Raw genomic sequence first — 26,555 nt, forward strand, 5'->3', positions numbered from 1 at the left:
AGCAATGTGAAACCGAGCATATATTGCATATAACTCAAATTGATAATAAAACATGGATTGGTAATCTTGAAAAAGCAATTTTCAGATTTACTTCAGTTTAGGATTATTACAAAATTCCCCAAGGGATTACAAAAGGCATGACAAATAATGCTACTAACCCTTATAAGCATACCCAATAAGGTTGACCTTCATAGGAATTAAGTATGAAGGAGTTGTAAAATATTTGCGAGTCTGATTTGTATTGACAGCCAAGCTGGTTACTCAGAAAACGAATTAAAATGTTCCAACTTCTTCAAAACTGATATGAAAACTGTCCCAATCTGCTGCTGGTTATGACTTGTATTTGCAGACCAACATTTATGATGCAGATTAGTGTTCTTTCTTGGCTCCAAACAACCTCGAGGAGGGTTGGCCACATAGGTAGACACCTCACTCAGCAGTAGCAACAAAACTATCAAAATACTAACTCCAAATTCCTCTTCCAACTGCTGTAATCTATCAATAAAAGGCTGCTTCCTAGCTTACCAAAACTATATAAAGGAAGGAGAATAGTGATATTTCTCCACTCTAAGCAACCCAAGAGGAGGTCGGCCTAGCATAAAGGCAGGTCACTCAGAAATTATGTTAAAGCTGCTCCAAACCCCTTCCAAAAACTTATACAACTACCTTCAAACTGCTGGAAATAGAATTTCATACAAGCCACAATCTGAAAATGCATCGAAAGAATCTTGTTCACTTCCAACAAGCCACATAGGGGGTGGCTAAATAAAAAAGCTCCTCTTTCAGATTTCTAACAGCAAATACCTCTTCCAAAACTGGTTTCTTTGTAGCCCAACTGATATCCCTAAAGTAGAATCTCCTTGCACACTCTTGGCTGGTCTCTCAAAGCTGAAAGTGTCTTTACTTATGGAGGTTTTCCTCTCCGATAAGCAGCTCAAAACCTAAGGTTTAGACAAGCTCCTCTAAGGAGACAAGAACAAGATTAAAAAACACATAACATAATGCTTTCTTCACCTTCAAGACTCTTTTATCCTTCCTCAATTTGTAATATCCCCTGTTGGTATTGACTGAAAAACAAGAAATATTTGCTGTCCAAGTTGCGTGTTATGTAGTTCTGAAGTTGGTGTGTTATGCTGACAGAGTTTTCAGATTGTAAAGAAGACCATCTTACATGAACATTTCATTAAAAAATCAATTATAAATGACTCTTCTTAATCAATAGATGACTAGAGACACTTAAGCAACAATCTATGGATGATATTTATGAGTCTAAGTCATCAAAACCATGTCCTACAGCAGACTGACATTATGACAAACATTTCGCATACATCCTCAGACAACCACAAATGTAGAGGAAATGTAGATGCAGCCCCAAACTGCTTTCTTCTTTATTTCATTTGACCATTCAAAGACATTACATAGGCAACAAAATGATCAAATATAAGGACTGTTATTATAGACCTTTTTCAGACAGTCTGAAGACAAATGTCAGTCCTATCTTAGGCATTCAATGCTGAAAATTACAATGTAGTCTAGCTTGTAAATGAACCTGGTATGAGACGCCTTGAAGGATGCAGCAGCATCATGAGTGAAGGAGTCTTAAAGTGCCATTTCAACCCTCTTTGCCAAATCGCCCCTGCTGCTCTTAACAAAGTTCTAAAACAGTGATGATAGATGGCTGCAAGTCCTCCTCTCTTCACCAAAAGTGGTCGCCCTTCCTCCTCCAATAGAGCACTATCCTTGCTGGTGTGTTTCAAAGCCATATAGAAGAGATATGAGCCAAATTGATGGTATGAAGACCTACCTCGATTTTGGTTCAACTGTAATATAGCACTGATTTGTACCCAATAACACCTCCCAATATCTTCAAGAAGAATCGCCTAGTCTTGCAGATGAAGAAGCAACAATATCCAAACTTGGAAGCCCTCTCTAATGCGAAATTGGATTAATCACCACTGCTGTAAATCAGTTCGTCTGATAATAATGGAAAAAGTAGCAGCCAGCACATGAATTCTTCTCCTAAAGAGTTCGCTTTCTCTTCACAAATGAAATGCAGCCTTCAATGATGACATTTGATGCCTAATAGATGAGTGTTAGACAAAATCGAGGGAAGGAAGCGATCTGCTGTAATTTTACCTCAGACTGATATAAAGCTGAAAACGAACCCTCAAAACACATCAAAAGGAATAGCCTCACCTTCCTAAAAATATCGCTGTCTTTCTTGGTATGGTTTGGTGTCTTAATGATAAGGTATGAGCAAAATCGTGGGGATCAAGAAAACCCCAAATTTCACTTCAGTTCTGCAATTCTGATCAGCACACTCAACAATTCGACCAACAAAGATCTTCAATCAGTACGCCTTTCTCCTCTACTGAAAATCGTGGCAATTAGGATACTCAATGTGATAATCTGACAATTCTATGAATCCCCATCTCCATGGCAAATGTGACAATCTCAATAAGCTCTCTATGGAAGACTGATTTGTCTCCCACTCTCATCTGCAACCCCTTGGAAGGTCTTCCACTCCCTCAACCCCTTGGAAGGTCTTCCACTCCCTCAGTTATGCAATCAATGGGATTTTTTGTTCCCAAAGACTCTAGTCTGCAGACACCTCTCGGTTTTACAAAACCCAATCAATTATCAAATCCAATTCCAAATCTGCCTTGAAGCTTCATCTTGATCTCCCTTTATACTTTTTCACTCCAACATCCAGAAGCTTCTAGAAGTGACTTTATGAAATAATATTTAATTAGTCACTTTTATTAAATTAATTAAATATAAAGTCATCTTTTAATTTTAATTTATTTGACAACTTTATAGATAATTAACTTAATATTATTAATTCAAATAATTAATCAAGCTACCCATAAAATATATCAATAATTTGGACAGCTTAATTAATTAAATTAATTAATTAATTCTTCTTCAAAATGGGGACATTACACAATTAAGGCTTCAACATGGGCGTCCACTTATGGCTTTCCGTTGACTTTAACTTAGAATTAAATTAACTCATTATATCACTTCATTTGGTCTTAATGAAACCTTTTTAAAATAATTCATTTTTGCCTTTTAAGACCCCTTTAATCTCCAATGACTTTATTATAAAGTCAATTTCACGACTTAACAATTATGCCTTTTTTTTTCCAAGTCACTTTATTATCATAGTAATATCACAAGTAACCATAAAATGAGTGAACTCCATTTTCTCTCTCCTGGGACGTCTAGCAAGGAAGCACCTCACTCTCTCTAGACTCATGTATGCCTTTGAAGGAGATATTCTACGGTTTAATGCAGTTGTAGACAGGAGACTTGGAGATAACAATATTGTCGATTGATTCCACCCATGTTTACTCTAAAGTGCCCTTTGAAATAGGAGAAAATCACCAGACCAGTGTCCTCCACCCATCCTTATTAGTTTACGAGGACTTCATTAATAGACCTATCCTGATCGATTGACTCTAGCTAAGAAGGGGACATTACAGTGTATTATTCTTTGTTGTCTCTGGTTTTAATCTGATGTGTTTATTGTCGTCTCTGGTTTTTATCTGATGTGTTTATTGAGGAGTTTCTATTTTTAGAAGTCCATTTTTTTAATTAGTCATCATGAACGAGATGAGAGTTCTATTGTTAGTTTGTAGTAATCTTTAACAATAGTCTAAGCAAAGATTGTCTGAGCTACAATTTAGTTTCCGTGGATTAAATTTTGTCATAAAAGTTACACTGCATGCTAGTTTGCTCTTAGTATAGAAATAGTAGTTAGCATTTTATTTATTTTCATGCAAAAACATTGTAACTAAATGTTTTTGGCAATTAGTGTGAGATTTGGATTAATGATTCAAAAGTCACTAATCATTCAATAGAATTTAGCATGCTCATTTTGCTGATCAATTGAGGTTGAAGTATTATGTATCATATGTGCTTTTATTAATCAAATATCACTTAACTATTATTAGAGGCTTTGTATTACAATAATTGTTAAGTTGGAGGTCACAGCTTTTAATGCAACTATTGTGTTTAGTTTTGTAATGTTTGATGTAGGTTTTTTACAAGGTAAGCAAGGTTCGAAAAGGGATACAACAGCAAAGAACAACCCACAGGAACTACAATGAGACTGCAAAAGACGAAACCTTACAAAATCTTACACAGACCCATCCAAACGTACCAAGATCCTTCTCCCCCAGACACATTTTCTTGCCACAAGGAGAATCCATAGAAACATCAGTAGATCCCTCATGCAACCTCAAAGCTTTAGGAAAGGTGAAATTATCCATAGGAGAGTGCCCCCTATTATCCAGCATCTGCTCCTCCATGCAAGAAGAAGATGACTACTCCATAATAGAAGGCATATATTCCTTTTTCCTCCGGACAAAATGGCATTCTTTTGCTCAAACAAGTAGTCTGATGCATGTTGATGAGATAAATTGATGTGTTTTTATTGTTAAACATAAGACTTGTATTGCACATTTCAATAATGTGGGTTTGGCAGTTTTGTATGCCATTTCCCTCATCTTATTTAACAAATCTTTCGTATTGTTCAAACCAATTTTATTCTTGTGCACACTTCCCTTGTTCAATCTCTTCCTTTAGCTGAATAGTGTAAGCACGGAACTGTAGGGTTTCATTCAGTCAAAATGGATAAAAACCTTTTGGCTTGAGTTGAAGTGAATAGTAGTCTTTTATGCTTGTAATCTGTGTGTAACAGAACAATGACCTTTCTGTAATTCCTCTGAGATACTAAACCAATGAGAAGTTGTTTTGCTATTTCCATTGTTTTGAACTCTAAGTTGCACAGTTTGACGGTTATTTTCCTGGACCCTCCATGTGTGACTGCATCAAGGAGTTAGTGAGTTTTAGACTCTGGAAAGATTCGGAGTTCGAGTTCTTGGTTCGTAGTCAACTAAATAGTTAGATAGTTAGCTAGTCATTGAGTTTTGAGTTTTTAGATTGAGTTTCATTGTACTTTCTTGCCTGTGAGCCTTTAATAAGCCTGTGGCAGTCTGTGAGCCAAGTTGTACTTGTAATCTGCATGTAGCAGCCTAATGAAGTTTAAGTAATTACTCTGAGATACTAAATCAATGAGAAGTTGTTTTGCTATTTCCGTTGTGTTGAACTCTAAGCAGCATGGTCAGACAGTCCTTTTCCTGGACCCCCCATCCGTGGATGCATCAAGTTTTATTTAGAATGAGCATGAACCACCAAAAAAAAAGACTACAATTTGTAAATAGCAAGAACATATTGTTTGGATTATGTCAGTTTTTGTGTTTTAGGAACTTCCTCTTCTAGTTTGAAAACAGTTTCACTGTACACTCCATTCCATTTTGTGTCACACTAAAAGGTGTGTATTAAACGCTAACAAGTTCATCAACTACTGTATTGTCCATTAGAATATAAATGTAATTTAGATTAGTTTTACAAGATAAACTATTCCTCTTGATAGAGTGACTGAAGCTATAAGTAGACAAATTCTTCATAATGGCAAAGGAACTAGCAAAACTAATTGAGGATGAAAACTAGAAGCAACCATAAAGATAGATTCAAATGGTTACACAATTGTCACCATCCAAAAAGGTTATTCTGGGAAACAGAGTTTATCCTCTCTAGCCTCCTAATTAAAGCATTGAGACAATGCAAACATTAGAAATCCCTCCAAAAATTTGATGCCCCATCTCTTGTGTGCATCTTCTTAATCACATTCATGAAAACTCCATATTCTTATCATCAATACAAGCTACTCCTCTTAGACTTAATACATAGCACTCCAAGTTTAACATGCTATCCTCTAATTTGTCTAGGGGAATTGGTTAGGGGCAACGTCCAATATTATATTGTCCCTCTATTTATATGGGAGGCTTCCTTCTTCTACCCGACTGCAAAAAAATAAGCAATACGAGAAATCACATAACAAGATACATACAAAGCTAGAAAATGAGTTTCTGTAAGGTATCATCTTGAATGCAATTAATGTAAACCTAACTCTGCTAAAAATATATGATGTCTTCAAAGGAATAAAAGCATGGTTCCTTCACAAACACTGAAAATCAAGTGATTCAAATTGAAAATTTTATTCCACAACAAAATAGAGAATGGAAATAAATAATATCTTCTAAATCAACCAACATTGTTCACAAAAAGTAGCAGCTCTATGAGAAAAAGTACAAACTAAGGACACCATGTTGCAAGGAAACCTACATATGATTCACTTCCTTTCAATTGATATTCTATAAAATTTTCTTGGTACACACAAATTGATAAGCCTTTTAACTACATTACTTTTTCTTTTAACAATTGTCGATAAAAGATCTTGTACCTTCATTCTCATCCCCTATTTATTACAATCTGAGTAAGACAGATGAGAGTAACTACTTTTTGTAACTAATTGTTAGCTACTAGCTGACTTAAAACAATAATTTCACTTAAACATTTAACTAATTTGAAAGTTCCAAACTTTATTAATTTGAGTTAGGTTGTGGTTCACCGATGTCAATGCTATGTTAGACCTCTAAAATCCTTTGATATTCTCCATCATTGGTGCTTTCCTTTAAGGTCCTCTATTGCCTCAATTTTCTCCTATTCTTCTGACACAAACATTATCCAAACTTCATTATCACCCTCAAACAAGCTTGTCTAATTGAAATTCCTCATCAAAATTAGATAAAAGTATCATGTATGCAAATGGCATGAAAGCATTACAAACAACCCTTTGCTTTAATACACAAGTATTTGGTAAAAAACAAATTAAATTAAAGAATGATCGAAGGATCATTATATAGAATACAAGATCGATGTTTCTAAAAGAAACAACTGATAACAGAAACTAAATTAGAAACTCCTAATATTTACATATTATTACAATATTGACCATTAATAAACCGAATACAGATATAATTCTAATACACTCCCTTAATGGTCAATCTATCTACTACACCAAGTTGTCCCCTAAACTTAACAAACTTATCCGAATGTAGGGACTTGGTGAGGATATCTGCAGTCTGGTCCTCAGTAAGAACATACTGCAAATCCGCATATCCATCTTCAACCAGATTGCGGATGAAGTGACGATGAAGCTAAACATGCTTGGTCCGCTCATGGAAGATTAGATTTTTAGCGAGTTTCAGCACCCCTTGATTGTCACAGAAGAGGGGTGTACGACCAGCTTGAGACAACTAGATGTCTGACAGCATCCGTCAAAGCCTGCTTTGACAGTTCCTCGATATTCAACTTCCATCGAGAAAAGAGCTACTGCCTGCTGCTTCTTACGGGTCCAAGTGATAGCATCGAAGCCCAAACTGAAGACATACTCGGATGTGGATTTTTTGTCATCAACAGAGGCTGCCCAATCCAAATCAATGAAACCGATGAGTTTGGGATCTTTGGTCCGTCCATAAAGGATACCAAAGTCTGAAGTGCCCTTGACATAGCGCAAGATTCACCTCGCTGCAGCCCAATGTTCCGATGTAGGAGTTGTCATGAAGCGAGCTATGTATCTCACTGCAAAGCTCGGATTAGGTCTAGTGGAGGTGACATAGATTAAACTGTCCACTAGTTGCCTGAAATCGGATTCAATCTCAACCAGAGCATCGGATTTGGCCGACAACTTCAAGCCTTTCTCCATAGGTGTAGATGCATGTTTGCAGTCCTGCACTCACAACTTGTCTACCAGAGACCTGGATTATTTGGACTGGGAGAGATGAACATGCCATAAGACTGTTGCCAAAGCTCAACTCCTAGGCAGTAGTGCAAAAGCCCAAGGTCGGTCATGTCAAAAACCTGGCATAAATTCTGCTTCATTCCCTAAATCAAAGATGTCGAGTTGCTGGTGATGATCAAATCATCAACATAAATAACCAGAATGATGATATCATTGTCAGTAGTCTTGACATACAAATTTGAGTTGGAAGGACTCCTTTGGAAACCCTAATCTATGAGGTACTTATCAATTTTCATGTACCATGCCCGAGGAGCCCGCTTTAGGCCATAGATTGCTTTCACCAATTTGAGCACCTGGTGTTCTTTTCAGGCAACTTTGAATCCATGAGGTTGTGTCATGTAGATCTCTTCCTGTAACTCACCATTCAGGAAGGCACTCTTGACGTCCATTTGATGGACCTTCCAGCCACACTAAGCGGCCATGGCTAGAACTAATCTGATGGTGCTCATCTTTGTTGTCGAAGCAAAGGTCTCCTCATAATCAATTCCTTCACGCTGAGAGAAGCCTTTGGCAACGAGACAAGCCTTGTACTTATCCAAAGTACCATCAGCCTTGTATTTGACCCAAAGAAACGAAACTCGGACTCGGCTCGGACTCGGCAAGGCCAAATCGGACTCGGACTCGGGACTCGGCGTCAGACTCGGCTCCAGACTCGGCTGGACTCGGGAAAGTGAAAAACTCAAAAAATTTAGAGATTTTTTAAGATTTAAAACTTGTTTCATGCACCCTTTATTGAATACACCTTAAAGACACAATAACATCATCAAACTCGGCTCATTTGATTACATACACAAGTATACATCAATCACATAAGCATAAACGCAAATTGTAGCTGAAGAAAATAACAAACATAGATATATAAATATTGTCAAATGTATACAATATTACAAAACTCATGGAATAAAAAATCCATGTCATCATATGATCATCATCAAATGTTTCATACAAATACCAAAGGTAAATACAACTACAAGTCTATGGCTCAGAGGAGCCTGCACCATCCGGCCCCAGCCCCCTGCGAAGGCGTCTAAGGTAGTTCCTGGATGATTCGACTGCCATAGCCGCTCCCCGTGACACCATGCCATGCTCACCAACATTAGGAACATCCGTGTCACTATCTGCCTCTGAATCTCCTGTCTGTGCTCGTGCTCTCCGCTCCTCCTCTGCCATGGCTACAGTCTCAACCTCTATATCTACCTGGTCGAGCCAATCAATGTCAGACTCGGAGGTTAAATTTTCTCTACTTCTATCGACACAGTTTCCCCCATATTTTTCGATGGGGGTTTGGGGGCAGCGCCCCCAAGGTGGGGTCAAGGGGCAGCGCCCCTTGCGCGCTTCCTGTCGCGATACAGGGCGAGGTCGAGGGGCAGCGCCCCGCGAGGCCAAAAAAACTTATTACAAGTCTGAATTAGGGTTTCTTTGAGAGTCTTCCTTAGGGCCTGGTTTTGCACTTGTTGCTAATTGGGTCTTGCTTGGTGAGTATCATTCTTGAAGGTCCAAGCTAGGTCAAGTTGGTGAGTGATAAAGTCTGGAATGTCATCCTGATCTTCAAATGCCCTGAAATTTGGCTAAGTCTGGAATGTCCTGATCCTGAAATTTGACTAAGTCTGGAAAACTGAAGAATCCTCCAAAAACTAGATTTTGCAATATAACTCCTGGAGGCCCGAAACCACTCTCAAACATCCTGACAGTATATATGGAATATAACTTAAAGTATAAGTGACATTTCTTCTTTCTTATACTTAAATGTTATATTCCATAAAATAATCCTGACAGAGAGACCAAAATGTCAAATTTCGCCCTTCCAAAAAAACTTATTACTTTTTAAAATGTTTTTTTTTTGTCATTTTATTAACCCAGCCAGTAGCCGAGTCTGGGGCTCAGGACTCGGCGAGTCTGGCGATTTTGAGCCAAAATCGCCAACTCGGCGAGTCTGGCGAGTTTACTCTCCAGACTCGGCCGAGTCCGAGTCCGAGCCCCTGGGACTCGTTTGGCCTGACTCGGACTCGGACTCGCCGAGTTTGGGCGATTTCGGGCGATTTTCGTTTCTCTGATTTGACCTTATAGACCCATTTGCATCCAATGGGTTTCTTCCCTAGAGGAAGCTCTATCAGAACCCAAGTGAAATTTTTCAGCAAGCTCTAGTGCTCAATTGCCATAGCTTGTTCCCACTCAAGTATCCCTTTCGCCTCAGTATATGTTTGTGGTTCATACACACTGTGAATGTTGGCCATGACAGCAAAATTGACATAATCAAGCCACTTGCTCTTCTTCTGAGCAATTCTACCCTCGAGGAGCTCATCATCATGAAGATCAGCAATTGTCTTAGCCCACCATTTAGGCCGGAGAGCAGATGTGCCAACATCTGATGCAGGAGGTGCAACAGGATCAGGTTCATCAAACAGAAGATCGAATGAATCCTGAGGAAAATCAGGTGGAGCAATTGCGTGTCTAGGTGATCCTGCAAGAGAAGGAACCAGTGTAGGTGCAGGAGTTGGAACAACTAGAGCCATACCATTAGGTGGACCTAGTGGAGGACGAACACCTAAGTCTGAAGCCTTCAAAGGCTGATCCTCAGAATCCACAACTGGAGGAGAGAGCTGAAACGGCCCTCATTCCTCATCAAAAAATATATCAAGACTAAAGATGATATGATCTGTGTCAATGTCAACCAGTCGGTTAGCATGAGTTTCTAGCTCTTGGCATCCAACTTGGTGCACTTAGCATCAGGGATCCAAACAAAAGAAGTGGGGCCAAAAACTTTCAAGTGACTGATTCTAGGCTTGCGGCTTGACCAGGCCTCTTCCAGACTCTGCTTCTTCACAGCCACAGTAGGAGACCGATTCAGAAGATAGACTACAATGTTAACTGCTTCAGCCCAAAATTTCTTTGCAACATTCTTGTGTTCAAGCATAAACCGGTCTATTTCGGTAATCGTGCGGTTTCTCTGCTCAACGACACCGTTTTGCAGAGGGGTGTAAGGTGTAGTGAGCTCGCGCTTGATGCCATGTTGTTCACAGAAATGGGAGAAGGTAGAAGAACAGAATTCACCCCCATTATCAAACCGAAGAGTAACAATATGTTGACCAAACTCTTTATCAACTAATGCTTTGAACTTTTGAAACATAACAAACACCTCTAATTTCTGATGAAGAAAATACACCCACATTTTTCTACTATAATCATCAACAAAAAGAAGAAAATGCCTGGACCCAGTAACAGAAGGAGTAGACATAGGTCCACAAATATCAGCATGGACAAGTTGTTGTACCTTAGAGGCTCTCCAAGACTCGCCATTCGAAAATGGAGTGCGATGTTGCTTGCCAGCCAAACATGCTCTACAAACTCCAAGGTTCTGGCTTTGAATCTCCGACAATTTGATGACAAGATCTTCTCGAACAAGCTGAGCAAGATAGTGCACATTTAAGTGCCCATAACACTGATAGCAGAGTGTACTAACAGAGGAGCGCTTGGCTGACATGGGAAGCTCCTGAGAATCACCAGAATCAACTAGTCTGAATAAACCATGATCCTGAAGATACACAGCAACTGTTGACTAAGTCTCCCGATCAATGATACTACATTGATGTGAACTAAAGGTCACTTCAAGCCGAGGATAATGTCTCAAAATTTGACTAATTGAGAGAAGGTTGAGTTCCATTCCTGGAACATAATACACATTGAGGAAAATTATTTTCCTCCCTCCAGACTGAATCTACACATTGCCCTTTCCGACAACGGTGTACTCTTCACCTCCTCCAAAAATAACTGAATCTAAGTAAGGCTGAAAATCAATGAACCAATCTCGGCGATGAGTGAAGTGGCGTGAAACACCTGAATCTATATACCAGGCAAAAGACTTGACATGGTCTGTAGGTCTTTTAGCCATGAAGGCGTAAAAGGCAGACTCACTCTACTCAGAATGCTTCGCTGCATTTCCTTTCGGCTACAAACCACTTTGCTTAGCCTGTGCACTCAAGCGTTTACGACACTCAAGTTTCATGTGACCAAATTTATGGCAGTAATTGCACTGAACATTATTCTTCTTTGAGCCTTTTGATGACGAAGTAGAGGGATTCTACTGAGAAGACTAAGAAGACTGTAATTTGCCTTTATCCTTCTAAAATGATTTGGCTGCGAATGGTTGTTCTGTGGAGGATGAGCTTCTACCGCTGCCGAATTGTTGCTTCCACCGATCTTGCTGCAAAAGTTTAGTGCAAAGATCAGCGAACTTCAAATCAACACCAGTTGAAGTAATATTGAGAGTTTTGACAAATTGCTCGTAGGACTTTGGTAAGCTCTTCAGAATGATCACGACCATGTCCTCCATTTGTCGGTCGATGGCTCCCAACTGGTCACGGATTTCCTTGATTCGAGTGAGATGATCCTTAAGGGATTTTCTTTCATCCATGACAATAGAGAAGAGAATATTTTTCAGAAAGAAGGCTCTGCTCTTATCAGACGTCTCATGCAGCATCTTGAGATGCTCCCATATCTCGGCAGTTGTTTTGTCTAAAGGAATCTGAGGAAGCTGATCATCAGTCAGTGAGAGCTTAATGAGCATGACAACTTCACGATTTTGCTCATTGAACTTGGTTTGATCAGGACCGGCTGCAGAAGGACATTAGACTTTTCCAAGGACAATCTGATCAATAACGCAATACTCAAAAATGACGAGCATCTACTGTTTCCAGGTGTTATAGTTTTTGTCGTTGAATTTCTGATTTCCCTCCAGTAGAATATTTGTCAGAGATGTCATCACTAAAAACAGAGGTTACATCTAGTTGAATGAATTAAGGCACAAATATCGACGCAAGAGACATGTAAAATCGCGTATAGGCGATGCGTACAAGAAAACGGAGGCAAAAAATTGGCACTGATTTCAAGGTTGAATGAAGAAATTTTCTAGCACAAATGCTGATGTACAGATTTTTGAGCACCCAAAAAATTCTGACAAAGACCTAGTAGGGTTTTCGAAAACCCAGATAATAGGTTTTTAAGAATAATTATTGGCCACTGAAAATAAACTCAGGGTATTCTTGTAAACCCTAGGCATCTACAAAAATTGCGCAGAATACATACCGCGAAAATACACCCGTCACAAGCAAAAATCGAAGGATCCCGCATAGGTGTAGGTCGAGGGCCAAACGAAGCCCAAAAAATACATTGCCAGAAGTCTGCACAGAATTAAAAAAAGGGTGAAATATGAACACAAAATCGCACAAAAACAAAACCGCGCAGAGAATCGCAATGAAGAGTGCAAACATCCCAAAAATCACGAGAAAACAGACTTTGTTGGATCTACGTGACCAAAAACACAGGCCACGGCGTCATATCAAGATTTAAAAATGCGGGAGCAAAGGCGGAACACAGGTCATGACATAAAAAATTCACGAGTCGCGACAACATAGGCATAGACAAAGATGCGGGAAGAATAAACTACCAATGTCGCAGAAGAACCCACAGATCACAAGCGGAAAAAAAATCCGACATGGGTTTGTTGAGACATGGACCAGCTAGGACTCGAACCTAGGACCTTCCATACGCTGCTGGAGTGCTCTACCACTGAGCTACTGGCCCCTCTTGGACCAGTCCATCGTCGGCCCGGGTGTGGCTTATTTCCAACACCAACACCCCCCCTTAAGCCACACCTCTAGTGTACTTGGGGCTCCTAGCCTAGACCTGGCTCTGATACCATGTTGAGACATGGACTAGCTAGGACTCGAACCTAGGACCTTCCATGCGTTGTTGGAGTGCTCTACCACTGAGCTACTAGCCCCTCTTGGACTAGTCCATCGTCGGTCCGAGTGTGGCTTATTTCCAACACCAACAGGGTTGGGCTGTGTAGATCACGAAAACAAAGAAAACTCACAAGAAACAACAAACACATGCCAGAAATGAGACTAAAAACCCTTGATAGGTTTTAGAGAATCAATTGGAATAGTTTTAGAAAATTTTCACTAATATCAAATTAGGATTACAATATTTTCGAAAAAATTCACCTGTGCTCTGATACCATAATAGACAAGTATTTGGTAAAAAACAGATTAAATTAAAGAATGATCGAAGGATCATTATATAGAATACAAGGAGATCAATGTTTCTAAAAGAAACAACTAATAACAGACACTAAATTAGAAACTCCTACTATTTACATATTATTACAATATTGACCATTATTAAACCGAATAAAGATATAATTCTAATATGCTTGTGGTGTTCTTCACACAACCCTTAACTGCTCCAAAATGTTGTGGGAGATGTGCAAACCTGAAATAATTTCCGTTCTTATATTTTAGGATCAATTTTGAAGCACATACCATAATGTAGAGGCCTTTGAGTTATTGGCATTCACGTCACAATAAAGATTAATTATGAATGAGCTATTGGCTATGACTACATATACTCAACCCAAAAAATTAATGTTATTGTTAGTACTTAGCTGGTTAAACAACTACAAACATATGCAGAGATAAAAATATTCAATGCAAAGATGGTATGAGAGATTGCTATATAGCAGCCCACCGTGGACCAGCCATATGTGTAATCATTTAGTATACAATATAATAAGATAATTTTCTCTCCATAATTTGCCATTTGTTATCGTGTAAGTACCTAAATGTTCATATTATGGTGTGAGCATATGTTTACCCTTCTAATGAACAGTAAAAAGCCAATGAGTGAAAGAAGCCAACCAACAATGGATTGTGTATGTCAGAGAAGTTTGAATAACTAAGAATTTAAACATCTTGGACTAGCTGTAAACCAGCAAAATATTTTCTGACCAAGGGAAAACTGTGAAAAAGATTTATAAATTCATAAAATCAATTTCAGACTAAAACTCTTTATGATGCGTACAGGAAGGCAATCTAAATATTGGTGCAAACTAGTATATGAACAAAATATGAAGACTAAAGAAAATAAAAGCAAGCAATAATTCACTCAAAATAATGAAGCATGTTTAATTTTACACTTACAAACATTTCATACTTACGCCAACAAGAACTCCAATCTCAATGCCAAGGAATAGAGTGGTGATACTTGTTGTAACCCATTGAAGGAAATCTTTTTTATCCACTCGCCATAGAAAGATAGCCTCTTCATAATCTATCTATCATTATAAGATATAATATCAATTTTCATAAAAAATAAACCATTAAGATTATTTCAAAAACATCTGTTCCAAAAGTAGCTACTTCAAAAAATCAATTTCATTTTAAAATGCATATTAAACATAATAGGAATCATGTAAACCTTGTTTATATTATTTTTGTTACTCGAGTAACAAATAACAAATTAGATTTGTTTTACTGAGCTTCTATAATTGCAAATATAAAGTAACCAAGGATGTAAAATTCTGCTTAATTTTACCCCAGGAATGTAAAGTGTGATAAAATCCAAAATTCAGATTTTCCAGCCACTATTTGAAAAAAGTAGAAATGTAATTATAGGAAATTAAACCTATTATGCAAACTTCAAAGTGCGATATAATTCAAATTTCAGATTTTCCAATTGTAAATTGAAAAATGTAGTAAAGTCATTAAGGAGGTAATAATATTTAACCTATGTAGCCCGGGGACGTTTCGGGGACTTGGGGATGGCCAGGGGACGTCCCCGAAACGGGGGGACGTCTGCCCTAGCTGGGGGGGACGTCCGTACGTCTCGGGGGTGGCTGGGGACGGCTGGAACATCCCCAATCCGTCCCGGGGACGGCGAGACGTCCCCCACATCTAAGACTATTAAAAATATTACAAAAATAAAAAATGTCGTATTTTCGATTTTTTTTTAAATTTTCTAATATGGGCCCTATTAATTCAAATTGTTATTCAAAAAATTAAAAGGCAACATTAATTAAATTTTAAATTTATTAAAATTGAATTCATATCAAACGTTTAAAATTAATTCATATTATAAATAGAAAATATTAAATTGTTAAATTAATTGGTAAACATTTAAAAATTTAAAATTAATAAATAATAAATTTTAAATAGGAAATCAAAATAATAAAACATTAATTCATTAGTACTATTTTAATTTTCATATCGTAATTGACAATGAAACTATGTGGCAGCAGTGTAGCCTTTGGGCATTTTGACATTTTGTATGTTATTTCTTTAATATCTATTATGATACGCATATTGACAATGTGAATGAATTGAAATTCTGAATTATGAATGCATAATTGCATATCGAGTATTGACAATGTTGTATGTTCAAAATTTACATTCTAAAATGTTTTCATAGTATCATACACATGCTATATCCATGTTTTCATATGAATATAATGTATTTATGCATGCTTTATACATGTTTTCATATGAACATTTAGAATTTTCCTATATATTTAAAATTTTCCCTATATTTTATATAGCCGTCCCCTTTGCCGTCCCCTAATTTGGCAAAAAAAATTGCCGTCCCGGAAACGCGTCCCGTCGTCCCCGTCCCGGAAACTCGGGGTAACATAGTATTTAACTAAAATAGACTACTACTTTTTCCAATTGGGAAAATAATGTGAATATACAATTCCGGACAAAAAATGCAGCAAGTGTAGGAAGTGCCCAACAGTAACACAACTCCAAAAGGAGTGGCAAGCCATTCAATCTTGATTTTTATTAATTTATCAAATAAAATACTTTTTTGCACCAAAAATTAGACATGTTCCTTCTAATTACAGAATCTAAACATTGATAATATATTACATAAATTCTCCCTCCAACAAGCAGGTGAAAAAGCAAAATGTTACAAGCCACTAAATGAGAAAATCTGATTTCCTTTTATGATTTTACTATGAATAGATCTGTCATGGATTCTTTATCATTTTACAGTTCACGGCTTTTTTGGTCTTAGAAAAAACAGTATAATGTCTAAAGTGAGTTGTTTATATAGGCTTGGTAATCACGAAGCTTCCTTTGAAGCACCTAAACAGAAGGCTGAAACACATCTAATCCTCAAACTTATAATAAATATTCCTAAAGAAATCACGAACATTGGTGTCCCCATCTGAAATTTTTCATATAGTGTCAAATTTCAAGTCAAATCTTTGTCTTTCAATGAAACAGACACCATATTTCAAATTTTTTCCCTTTTGATTTATATTATGTTTTGTTGTTTCTCTTTGTATACCGAAGTTGCTGGTTCCGGTTTGGGCTCGGGTTCGGGTTCGAGATTCAGGTTCGTCGGTTTCGCCAGAATTTTTTTCGGGGTTTTGGATTTGTTAGTGATAAAACATATAAAATCAAAAATATTTACATATATGCAGCAGTAGTTAAGTTCAAAATACACCACTATGCCAATAGTCAAATAACACAGCAAAATACACCATCATATATTAAATTTTTAGTTCAAATAACATAGCAAAACAGTAAATACACCACCAGATTATTGTTTTAGTTCAAAAATAATAATGTCAAGCTACAACAAACAGCCATCACTAATCAAATAACATATGGGTCATCAAAAATATCATCATCCTCCTCCATATGCCGTGGTAGATTAGAAGAACCAAAAACAGTGGCACTAGCACTGGCACTAGCATTGGCAGTGTTACTAGCATAGTCAATCTCATGATCACTAGGTCGCTCATGGTCATCAATGTCATCAACTCCAAGTGCATCAAGGTAGGCAATTGAATCATCCAACTCGGCATGCTTTGGGGGGTCAAATTTGCCATTTTGGCATCAAAACAGTCAACAAAAATGTCTTTTCTGCCAAATCTCAACGGGTTCTACAAAATTCACTAAAATTCCTCTCGGGTTCTTCTAGGTTCGGCAAGGACGAAAACACAAAGTTTGAGCCGGACCCTAGGGGAACTAGACCCGGACCCAAGGGGGACCGTACCAAGACCCAAGAGGTCCTAGTGAAGAACCCGGCAACTTAATTGTATATATTGTGATATTCCCATCGCATCCCATAATGTAAGGTTGCTTTTGAAAAATATAAATAAATAAAAGACAAAATCAATTATCAAATGAGGTAATAATGTTAACATTGATATTTAATTAATTTAATTTAATTAAAAGTTTAAGGTATATTAATATTTAAATATAGGATTAAGAAATTAAATAATTATTATTTAAATAAGATTAATTCATTTAATATATTTAATGATTATTAAATATTAATGAGTTGATGCACTTAATAGTTCGAATGACTATTATTATTAATGTTACGCACTTTAATAAAGTGTATGGTATAAGGCCCACCCCCCCCCCCCCGCGGGAAGCGGTGGGACGGAAAACGCAGCCCAGGCTGCGTCTACCACCACACCCCTTACTTTGGAAGGGAAATGGTGTGACGGTAGCCGCAGCTTAGGCTGCAAACCGTCACCCCATTCCCACGAGAGGGTATTTAACCCATCAAATGCAGGATGTCGAAAAGGAAGTAAGAAGGAGGGAGCACAGATACGGGTGAAGGAAAAGAGGAGGCGCTGCGGTCAGACAGGTAAGGGGTCTACTTGCATAAAATGGGTAATAAGAATAATTAACATATAAATGAACATAAAGGTATAAATAGGTAAGGGTAGTATATATATATCCGGGGATATAGAGAAGGTATAAATGTATTAACAGATATATATATGTATTAAAATAGGCAATGACATGTAGTATGTGTAGGGAGGAATATAGGAGTAATTTAGTAGAGTTAAATGGGAACTTATTGTAGGCATATGTAAGGAAGGGTTATTAAATGTTAAGGAATGTTAATATACACTAAATAACGAATACAAATCAGGATAGTCGAAATGCATGTTAAAGAATATAAAAAGATAATGGTAATGAACATTTTTATAAATATATAATATATGTGAATTCAGGGCTATGTACATAAGGTTATATAGAAATTGTAATAATGAAGCAAATGTAATGTAAAGGTATTCACATGAGGGAGGCTATACGAAGGAAACTCCCTTAGTCTAAGGAAGGGTTTTTTATAAACCCTAGGGCAGTATATACTGAAGGTTGATGTGCATATATAGGGCTTAGTTGATTAAACACCAACTAAGAAGAGACGGATCTAGCCCGTCCCCTTTGAGGACTTGGATGATGAAGGCATCACCCAAGGCAAGGAATAGACAAGGGTCTTCCTTGAAGGGCTTGGGTGTAAGAGGCAGGATTCAAACTCAACTTTGATTTCTTGAAGGGCTTGGAACCAAGGGGTTCCAAGAAGGCGAGCTTCACAGCCGCCTAAGGACATACTTTCGTTTGGCATTCGTATCCTTTTTTTGATGAAAATTATGATCATGCTAATTAAGTGTTAAAAATAGATTGTAAATTAAAATGGTTTATATATATATATATGTTGTGTTCTAACAATCTGTTTTGCAGGTTAATGATCTCTAACTAGTAGGGACATTACATACATATATCCAGATCAACAGCTAAGGCTTTCAAACCCACCAAAGCAAAGAACAAAAAGCTAATCAGTGGCAATGTGATGGAGAATTCATTGAGGCATAGAAAGTTGTAATGCAGTGATATAACAAAGGTACAAACAGAAATCTACTTACTTTTGTAGTAAAGGGTGCCATATAGAGATAGATTGACTTTTGTGGACATAGTATAGAGGAACATACATGTTGATATAGCACACCAATTTTCATATCAAAATTTGCACCTACAGCACTGTTAGGTGTGTATCTTGAGGCAAACACACTAAATTTCAAAGCCAAAATTTGCAGCCCCAATGTTGATGAAATGATAATTTGATGTTGTTATTAATTAAGGAGAGGAATACTCCTTAGATGGAAAATTGCAAGACGATCTTTCCATAACAGAAATGATCAACATTAGAAACATGAAAGACAAAAAGGAAACTTCCTAAAACTAACAAAAGACGAAAGACATAGACAGAAGTTTCTAAATACTAACTAAATGACTAAGATGACCATTATAGCAATATTACAATATTACTTTTAGTACCCTCCCTTAATGGTCATTCTACTAACTACCCTACAAAAAACATAAAATAATCTACAGGTCATTTGGCCATGAATGTATAGAAGGCTGCCCCCTTCTCCTCAAAATGCTCTACAATATGAGCTTCTTGTTGTAAACCTCCCTGGTTTTGCAAAATTTATGAATACGACTAAGTTTACCATAACCCTTCTACCACAACCCAAGCCACCTCAGGTTCTCGTGGGCATGTCATTTGCATACCCACAAAGGACCCAAAGCAATGGGGATGCTCTCTGGCCGCTCTTGAGCACTCCCATAGTTGCCAATGCATCATAGGCACACTTTAATATATATATCATGCAAAAACACAAAAAAAAACCCTTAAACGTTCCCTATACCTAGAATTCGCCCCTCATTGTAAACACAACTTCATTTCTCTCAAACACACCCATGCTAAGCCAGTTTTGCATTTTAAAAGGTAGCTGGCTTTTTTCGAAGGAGATTGATCACAAAGTATCAAAAGGGGTGAAGATAACTTGCACAAAGGGGGCCTAGTCATCTAAGGTAAACATTTTAACTGGTTCTTTTAAATTTGTTAAATTTGTTCAAGTTTTTGAATAAGTTTTTCAAGTTTGAAAATAAAGAAAAAAAAAACAATGTCATGAATTTCTACAATATTTTTTAATGTTTATTTTAAAATTTTCTTAGTTTATACATATTGTAGGGTTGCATTTATTTATTTATTTAAAACTTTATAATTTCTTATAACAGCAAATTCAAATTGCAATCTATTTGGAAAGGCCACTAGTTCAAGTTTAGTGGGTATTGAAACAAACAAACAATTTAAATATGATCAACCATCTCCTTTATGGTAACGGGTTAGAATGCTTAATCAGCTTCCAAGAGGTGGAGCTTTTATTTCGAATTGTAATGAGTGCAAAGTCCAATTTAAGAGCTCATATAATCAAGGGAAAGATCACTTCTGTGCTATAAGTGGGCATGGGATTAGAATATGTAAAGGGCAAAATAAAGAGTTGCTGAAAGAAAAAATTGTGGCATTCATTACAAAACAAGAGGCTGATATTGAGAGTAAAAGAGCATAACTAAAATCTTATGCTTTACTAAGGAAAACATCAATAAAACAACTACAAATTTAGTAATGGCCTCCTAACATCCTTTCTTGGAGATGCCCTCTATCCAAGAAGAATATCCCTCACCTTCTTCGCACAAAAGAGACCCATTGGTTAAGGCATTTCAATATATAACAAGAGAAGTTGTATGTTGAATTTATGCCAATGGTCTTTCTTTTAACTTGGTGAGATCACCATATTGGTGAGAAATGATGTCAGCAATCAATAATGCACCTTCTAGTTTCACAGGTCCTAGGTATGAAAAGTTGCACACCACCTAATTGGCAAAAGAAAAAAAAATTGTAGAGACATCACTCAAACCAATTAGGGATTCTTGGATTGAAATAGTAGTCTCTATTATCTTTTACGGATGGAAATACTGCAAAAACCAACCTTAAATAAATATTATTAGAGTATCCCCCGAAGGGGCAGCATTTTTCAAAGCAGATGATTGTGAAGGGCGAATCAAAGATGCAGAATTCATTTCTAAAATCCTCATTGAGTCCATGGAGATGTTATGTCCAAATCATTACAGACAATGTGAAACATCGCAGAGCTACAAGTGCTTGGTTGAGGATAGGTATGCACACATTTTTGGGCAACATACACTCCCATAACTTGGTCATGCAAGCAATTGGCACTCAAATAGAGTGTGTGAAAGCTATGTACATTGAGGGTGAGGAGTTCCAAATGTTTGTGACAAACCAGCACATGTCACAAATCATTTTCAAGACTTTCTCAAATTTGGAATTGTTGATGGTAAATTCAAGTTAATTATTTAATTTACTATTAAATTTAATGTAAGCCATGTTTACTTATATTTTAATGTGTTACTAACTTAATTTTACAAAACATTAGGTTGCTGAGATCTGATTTGCATCACACATGATCCTTTTGAGACAACTTGGAGGTGCCAAGGGCATTAGATGCCATGGTTATTAGCTACCAATGGAGTATTTGGAAGAAATCAAAATCAAAGAGGGCCCGTAAGGTCAAGTAATTGATCCTAGATGACGATTAATGGGCTTGTGTGTTCTATGTCTCGAGTTTCACCAAGCCTATCGTGAGTATGATCAGGTTTGCTAATACAAATCGACCATGTTTGGAGGAAATCTAATGGCATCGACTCCATCAGAGAGAAAATAAAGGTCATAATAGTACAAAATGAGAATGACCTTGAAGAAACATTTTCCTTAATTGTGGAACAAATCATTCATCCAATGGAACAAGAACACACTTGTTGTGACCTAATCCCACATCACCCCATCCCAGATAGGGACCCCCTAACTTTTAGGCCCTTTTGGTCTTTTGGTCTTGTTTTTTTGTGGGTTTTGGTGGCAGTCTCGTCAGTCTCTATGCTTTGCAAGTGTTTGAGGGTCATTCTGACTTGGTTTGCTTTTCGTTCGAGCGAATTTGGTGAAGTCTATGGCATATTTTGTCTTTTTTAGGGTTTTTGCCTTTTGTCCTAGATTTTAGGGGTTTATGTTAGGGTTTTGAAGAAACTAAACATGCGACTGGAATCAAGACCCTTCAAGGAAACTCCCAGTAAAATTTGCGCCAAAACGGAGCAACTTTCTGTTTAGGGGTAGTGTTTAGTTTTTGAAAAGCTTCCCCTGTGAATTTGAAGAGAGGTTTATTCTCATGTTCTGTTCCAATTTGTTTCCCAAAAGAGAAAATTTAAACTGCCAACACAATGCAAGGTAGTTTTAAGGAATAATACGAATGTGAAAGAACACCTTTTTTTTTTGCAATCTTAGATTGGATGAATCAAATGATAATACAAGATCTTTGGCATCAATCCTATTTAGAGAGTGATCATCTTAGTTTGTAAAGCACTAAATGAAATTTAATGCTAAGTAAAGTTTTTTGGCTTAAACATAAACAAAAATTTAAAAATTGTTCACCTTAACAAATGCAGTTTCTTTTTCCATAATAGATTTTTATAATTAAATTTTATGTATGCCTTAATATTGGAACCATAATCAACAAACTTGAACTCAAGAAAAACTCAGCAACTTAGAAAAATAATTATATTCCTTTAAAAACATAAATTTCATCCAAAAAATAATTATAAAATGTATTGAAGGAGTCTATGAAACATTGAAAAAGCATTTTTATAAGTAGTCACCAAGTTTGTGACCTATGATTGAAACCATTCGCAGATAAATTATGTTCTGCAATTCTGATTCTTATTATGAAAATTTTGTGCATACATTTCGAATAGGTTACTGATGACAAGATATATAAGTCTTGTTGTCAAAGTACAGCATCTTAAAGGTGGGATGAAAGCTCTTGAAATTCAGCTCCACTCATATCAAGTTGTAGAGGAGGCAATAACAGAGAATCTTCAAAGCATATGCAATCTATCTGCAAAAATATTTCACAGGGGGCATATCTATCTAATAAATATGATATCTATGTAGTCCTATGTTGGCCTCATGGTAAACTTGTACTCTTGAAAGAGAGGTCACAAGTTCAAATCCTACAAGAGGTAGGATATATACACCTTGTTTGTAGCACAGTTAGGTGCCTCTTGCATGCAGTACAAGATAGTCCCATATACTATAAGCCATTGTAGACCCAAAAACAAATACCCGGTATCTTGGACTATAAAAGGATCTATTTCCATTGCCATTTCCATCCTATCAAAAAAGGGCTACTACTTTAGCACTCTCAACAAAGTAAATGCACCATATGAAATAACGATCTACGGGGAATAACAATCATAAAATAGAACTGAATGAAGTAATAACATTTAATATATTTATACTTATAAGGGTTGATATTTATGAACTCCTCAAAACAATCTTTATTGATCATAAACAATTCAAATTATTACTCGCAACATTTTACAATAATCCATATTAGAATTTAATATTTTATGGGATTTGATCCAGTATGTTTTTTTAGTCATCTCAAGATGACCTCCATGAATACTCATTTACACTATGACATTTTTCATAGCATATGTTGGTAATATTTACATGGAAAGGGAAACCACATAAGACACAAGTGCTTCTAAGCATTTTTTGTTAGTACAGAGGAGGAATGATGAATTTAATACTTTGCTTTGCACCTTTCACTCTATAGATTATTTCCACATATGTTGTGTTGGTTGAAAATTTTGTACACTTGGGGAAATATATAAAATTGTGGTTTCAACCAGAGCACACGAGTAAAAACTCTCCTAATTAAGGGAAGGCTCCCCCTATCTAACTACAACTTTGAAAATAAAATAGGATGGGACAGCAATCTTTCTTCTTTTTTCAAGAAAGACTATCTTTTTCTCTTCACAAAAAAGGATAGTGATTGAATATGAACAGCAGTAACCACTTTCGAGTGAAATGAGAGAAAGGAAATGAAGATTCCTGAAAGCGCAAAAACTTTCGTCACTTCCTTCGGGACGGGACAGCAATATCAAGCTCAAAGACTTGATTATGTGAAATCCTATCTACCCTTTGCTATACTAAATTTTACAATGAATAAAAGATAACAGCTCAAAGACTGGAATAATCTATTCTTTCAACACAAAGACAAGAACTAATGCAAGCTCAAAGACTTGCTGCTATTTCTTATCAAACAATAATTTTTCCTCAAGAATAGATGCAAGCTCAAAGACTTGCTGCTCCTTCTAGAGATTTTCCTATTTTAATTAATCTTCTCTACTTGCAGCTCAAAGACTTCAAATCAGATTAGACTAAGCTCCTTTAGAAACACTTTGCATGGAAGAAATAAAAAGATTCAAACTCAAACATGTAGCTCAAAGACTCAAAACTTGAGTAATCCTTCTTTATTATTCTTCAAAAACTTTCAATTCACATACATAAGCTCAAAGACTTCTTGCTGTAAATTTGGCAGAGTTTTTGCTTGCTTTCCAAAAGATAAATATTACAATAGACCCCTTAAGTATTTATAGAAGAGAAGCCTTGATAAAAAAGTGGGAGGATCCTAACTAACTTGAGAGATTCTTTCAACCACCAAGATTCATTCAATAACTAACTAAGACTTCAATAACTAACTAAGACTTATTCCAACTACAGTCCTAATTGGACACAACTTGTAGTTGCCTTACATGTAATTACATGTAATGTCCCCTACCTGATCTATTTAAATATACTAAAATTGATAGATTTTCTTCAATAAGTTATTAACAAGTGCTTGTCTATTTTCCTCATTAGCTGATTAATTTCATTATTCATAGTTCTTAATATAGATATCAAACCCTGCTACTACTTCAGTTTTAAGGGAGAAGGGTTTACATATGTTACCAAAGCGCTTATAGACCAACTACAATAAGTTCCCTCAAAGTTTACAGATCCAAGCCCTTACCTATCTTGGGTCTATACCCTCAAGGCTTATTGGTGCTGATCGCCACCCTATCTTGGGACGGAAAGTAATAACATGATTTAGACTATAAGTATATATATTTCTTATGTATTATGAATACGTATATGAAATTAAGTATGACTATCATACATATTGCAGTCCATATTAGTATTACTATTAATTCTGCATAAGAACATCATTGGGCTTCATATATTTAATATTAAGGATACTTATTAAACACATCCCCATGCATACCACCAAGAACAAGGATGTTACTGCCTGTAACTTAATAACAGTTCTGATCTGATTTGATCCATGGTGCTCTTACTAGATGCTTTTGATTCCTTTCCTTTATATCTCTCAATGTGAGGGAGAGGTCACACCTCTTCATCATGTATGCCCTTTGGCAAGAGACACACCCTTTCACCATTCCCTTTGATAGAGTGCAACTCTTCATTATTTCTGCCCTTTGAAAGGGACACAACCTCTCATAATCAGATCTGCACTTATCATTTAAATCAGATCTGCACTTCTCATTTCCAAATTATTCCCCCTCTCAAATGAGGTTCTCTTCTCCCTTTTATATCTCATTGTTGATGGAGTCACAACCTTTCCTTTCATTTCTTTTGACTTTTCATTAACTTAATTAATTTTTAATTAATCATATTTAATTATATTTAATAATTTTATTTTATATTTTTATTTTATTATTATCATTTATTATTGAATTTTATTTCAAAGTGGGGACATTACATTACAAAAGTGCAAGTAATGTGTAACTTGCTTTTTACAAAAAATACTTTTACATGTAACTTGTCACAACAAAATTACAACTAAAGATTACAAAAGAGGGAAAATTCAACTAAGTGTTGTAAAACACTTAAGTTGAATTTTGTGAAGACACAAATCCTTGAAATTTTTGGATGCTCGTTTGTAGTTCCTCGGGATTCGGTTCATGGGTGTTCTTGGCAACAACCATTGTCTTCACAATAGTATAGTGACAGCGGAGGAGCGCAGAATTGTTTTTATCCAGGATAGACTGGATTTCATGCAGAAAGGCTTGGTGTTTCATCAATGTCTGAATTGAAGCGGCCGTGAATTGTTCGCTCCTCCATTCATTACGAATTCTCATTTGTAAATCAGCAAGAACTTCTTCTTCTGGAATCAGCTCTCCATCCTAACTTACTATGTTGCAAGAGGCCCTTTCACAATGTGAGACAACATCTCGGAAAACTTCACCCCAGAATCTCTTTGCATCACCGATCTCCTCAATGAGGGATTTAAGAACAAGGGTCTTGTTTTCCAGGAGTTCTTCAAATTCCAAGTACATGACCCTAGAAGAGATGATGGTGTGCTCTTGTAGAACACTCAGTTGTTGTTGGGGCATGGTACGCCAAATTGTCAAACTTTCTTCAACACTTTCTAGATTCTTTTTGAAAGTATTAGAAGTCTGATCCAATTTCTCCTCAAAAGTCTCCAACTTAGACATCATCT

At 36.6% G+C, this 26,555-nt stretch overlaps 1 protein-coding gene across 1 annotated transcript in view; it reads right to left on the reverse strand.

Moving 5' to 3' along the window:
* LOC131046252 (sulfate transporter 4.1, chloroplastic) overlaps positions 1-26,555 on the reverse strand; it is a 230,444-nt gene that overhangs the window by 112,714 nt on the left and 91,175 nt on the right. Inside the window, exon 12 of the mRNA XM_057979938.2 lies at positions 14,706-14,822. Within this exon, the coding sequence (XP_057835921.1) occupies positions 14,706-14,822 (117 nt within the window). The remainder of the gene's footprint in view (positions 1-14,705; positions 14,823-26,555) is intronic.

Source organism: Cryptomeria japonica, chromosome 11 (genome assembly GCF_030272615.1).
Source record: "Cryptomeria japonica chromosome 11, Sugi_1.0, whole genome shotgun sequence".
Classification (NCBI taxonomy): domain Eukaryota; kingdom Viridiplantae; phylum Streptophyta; class Pinopsida; order Cupressales; family Cupressaceae; genus Cryptomeria; species Cryptomeria japonica.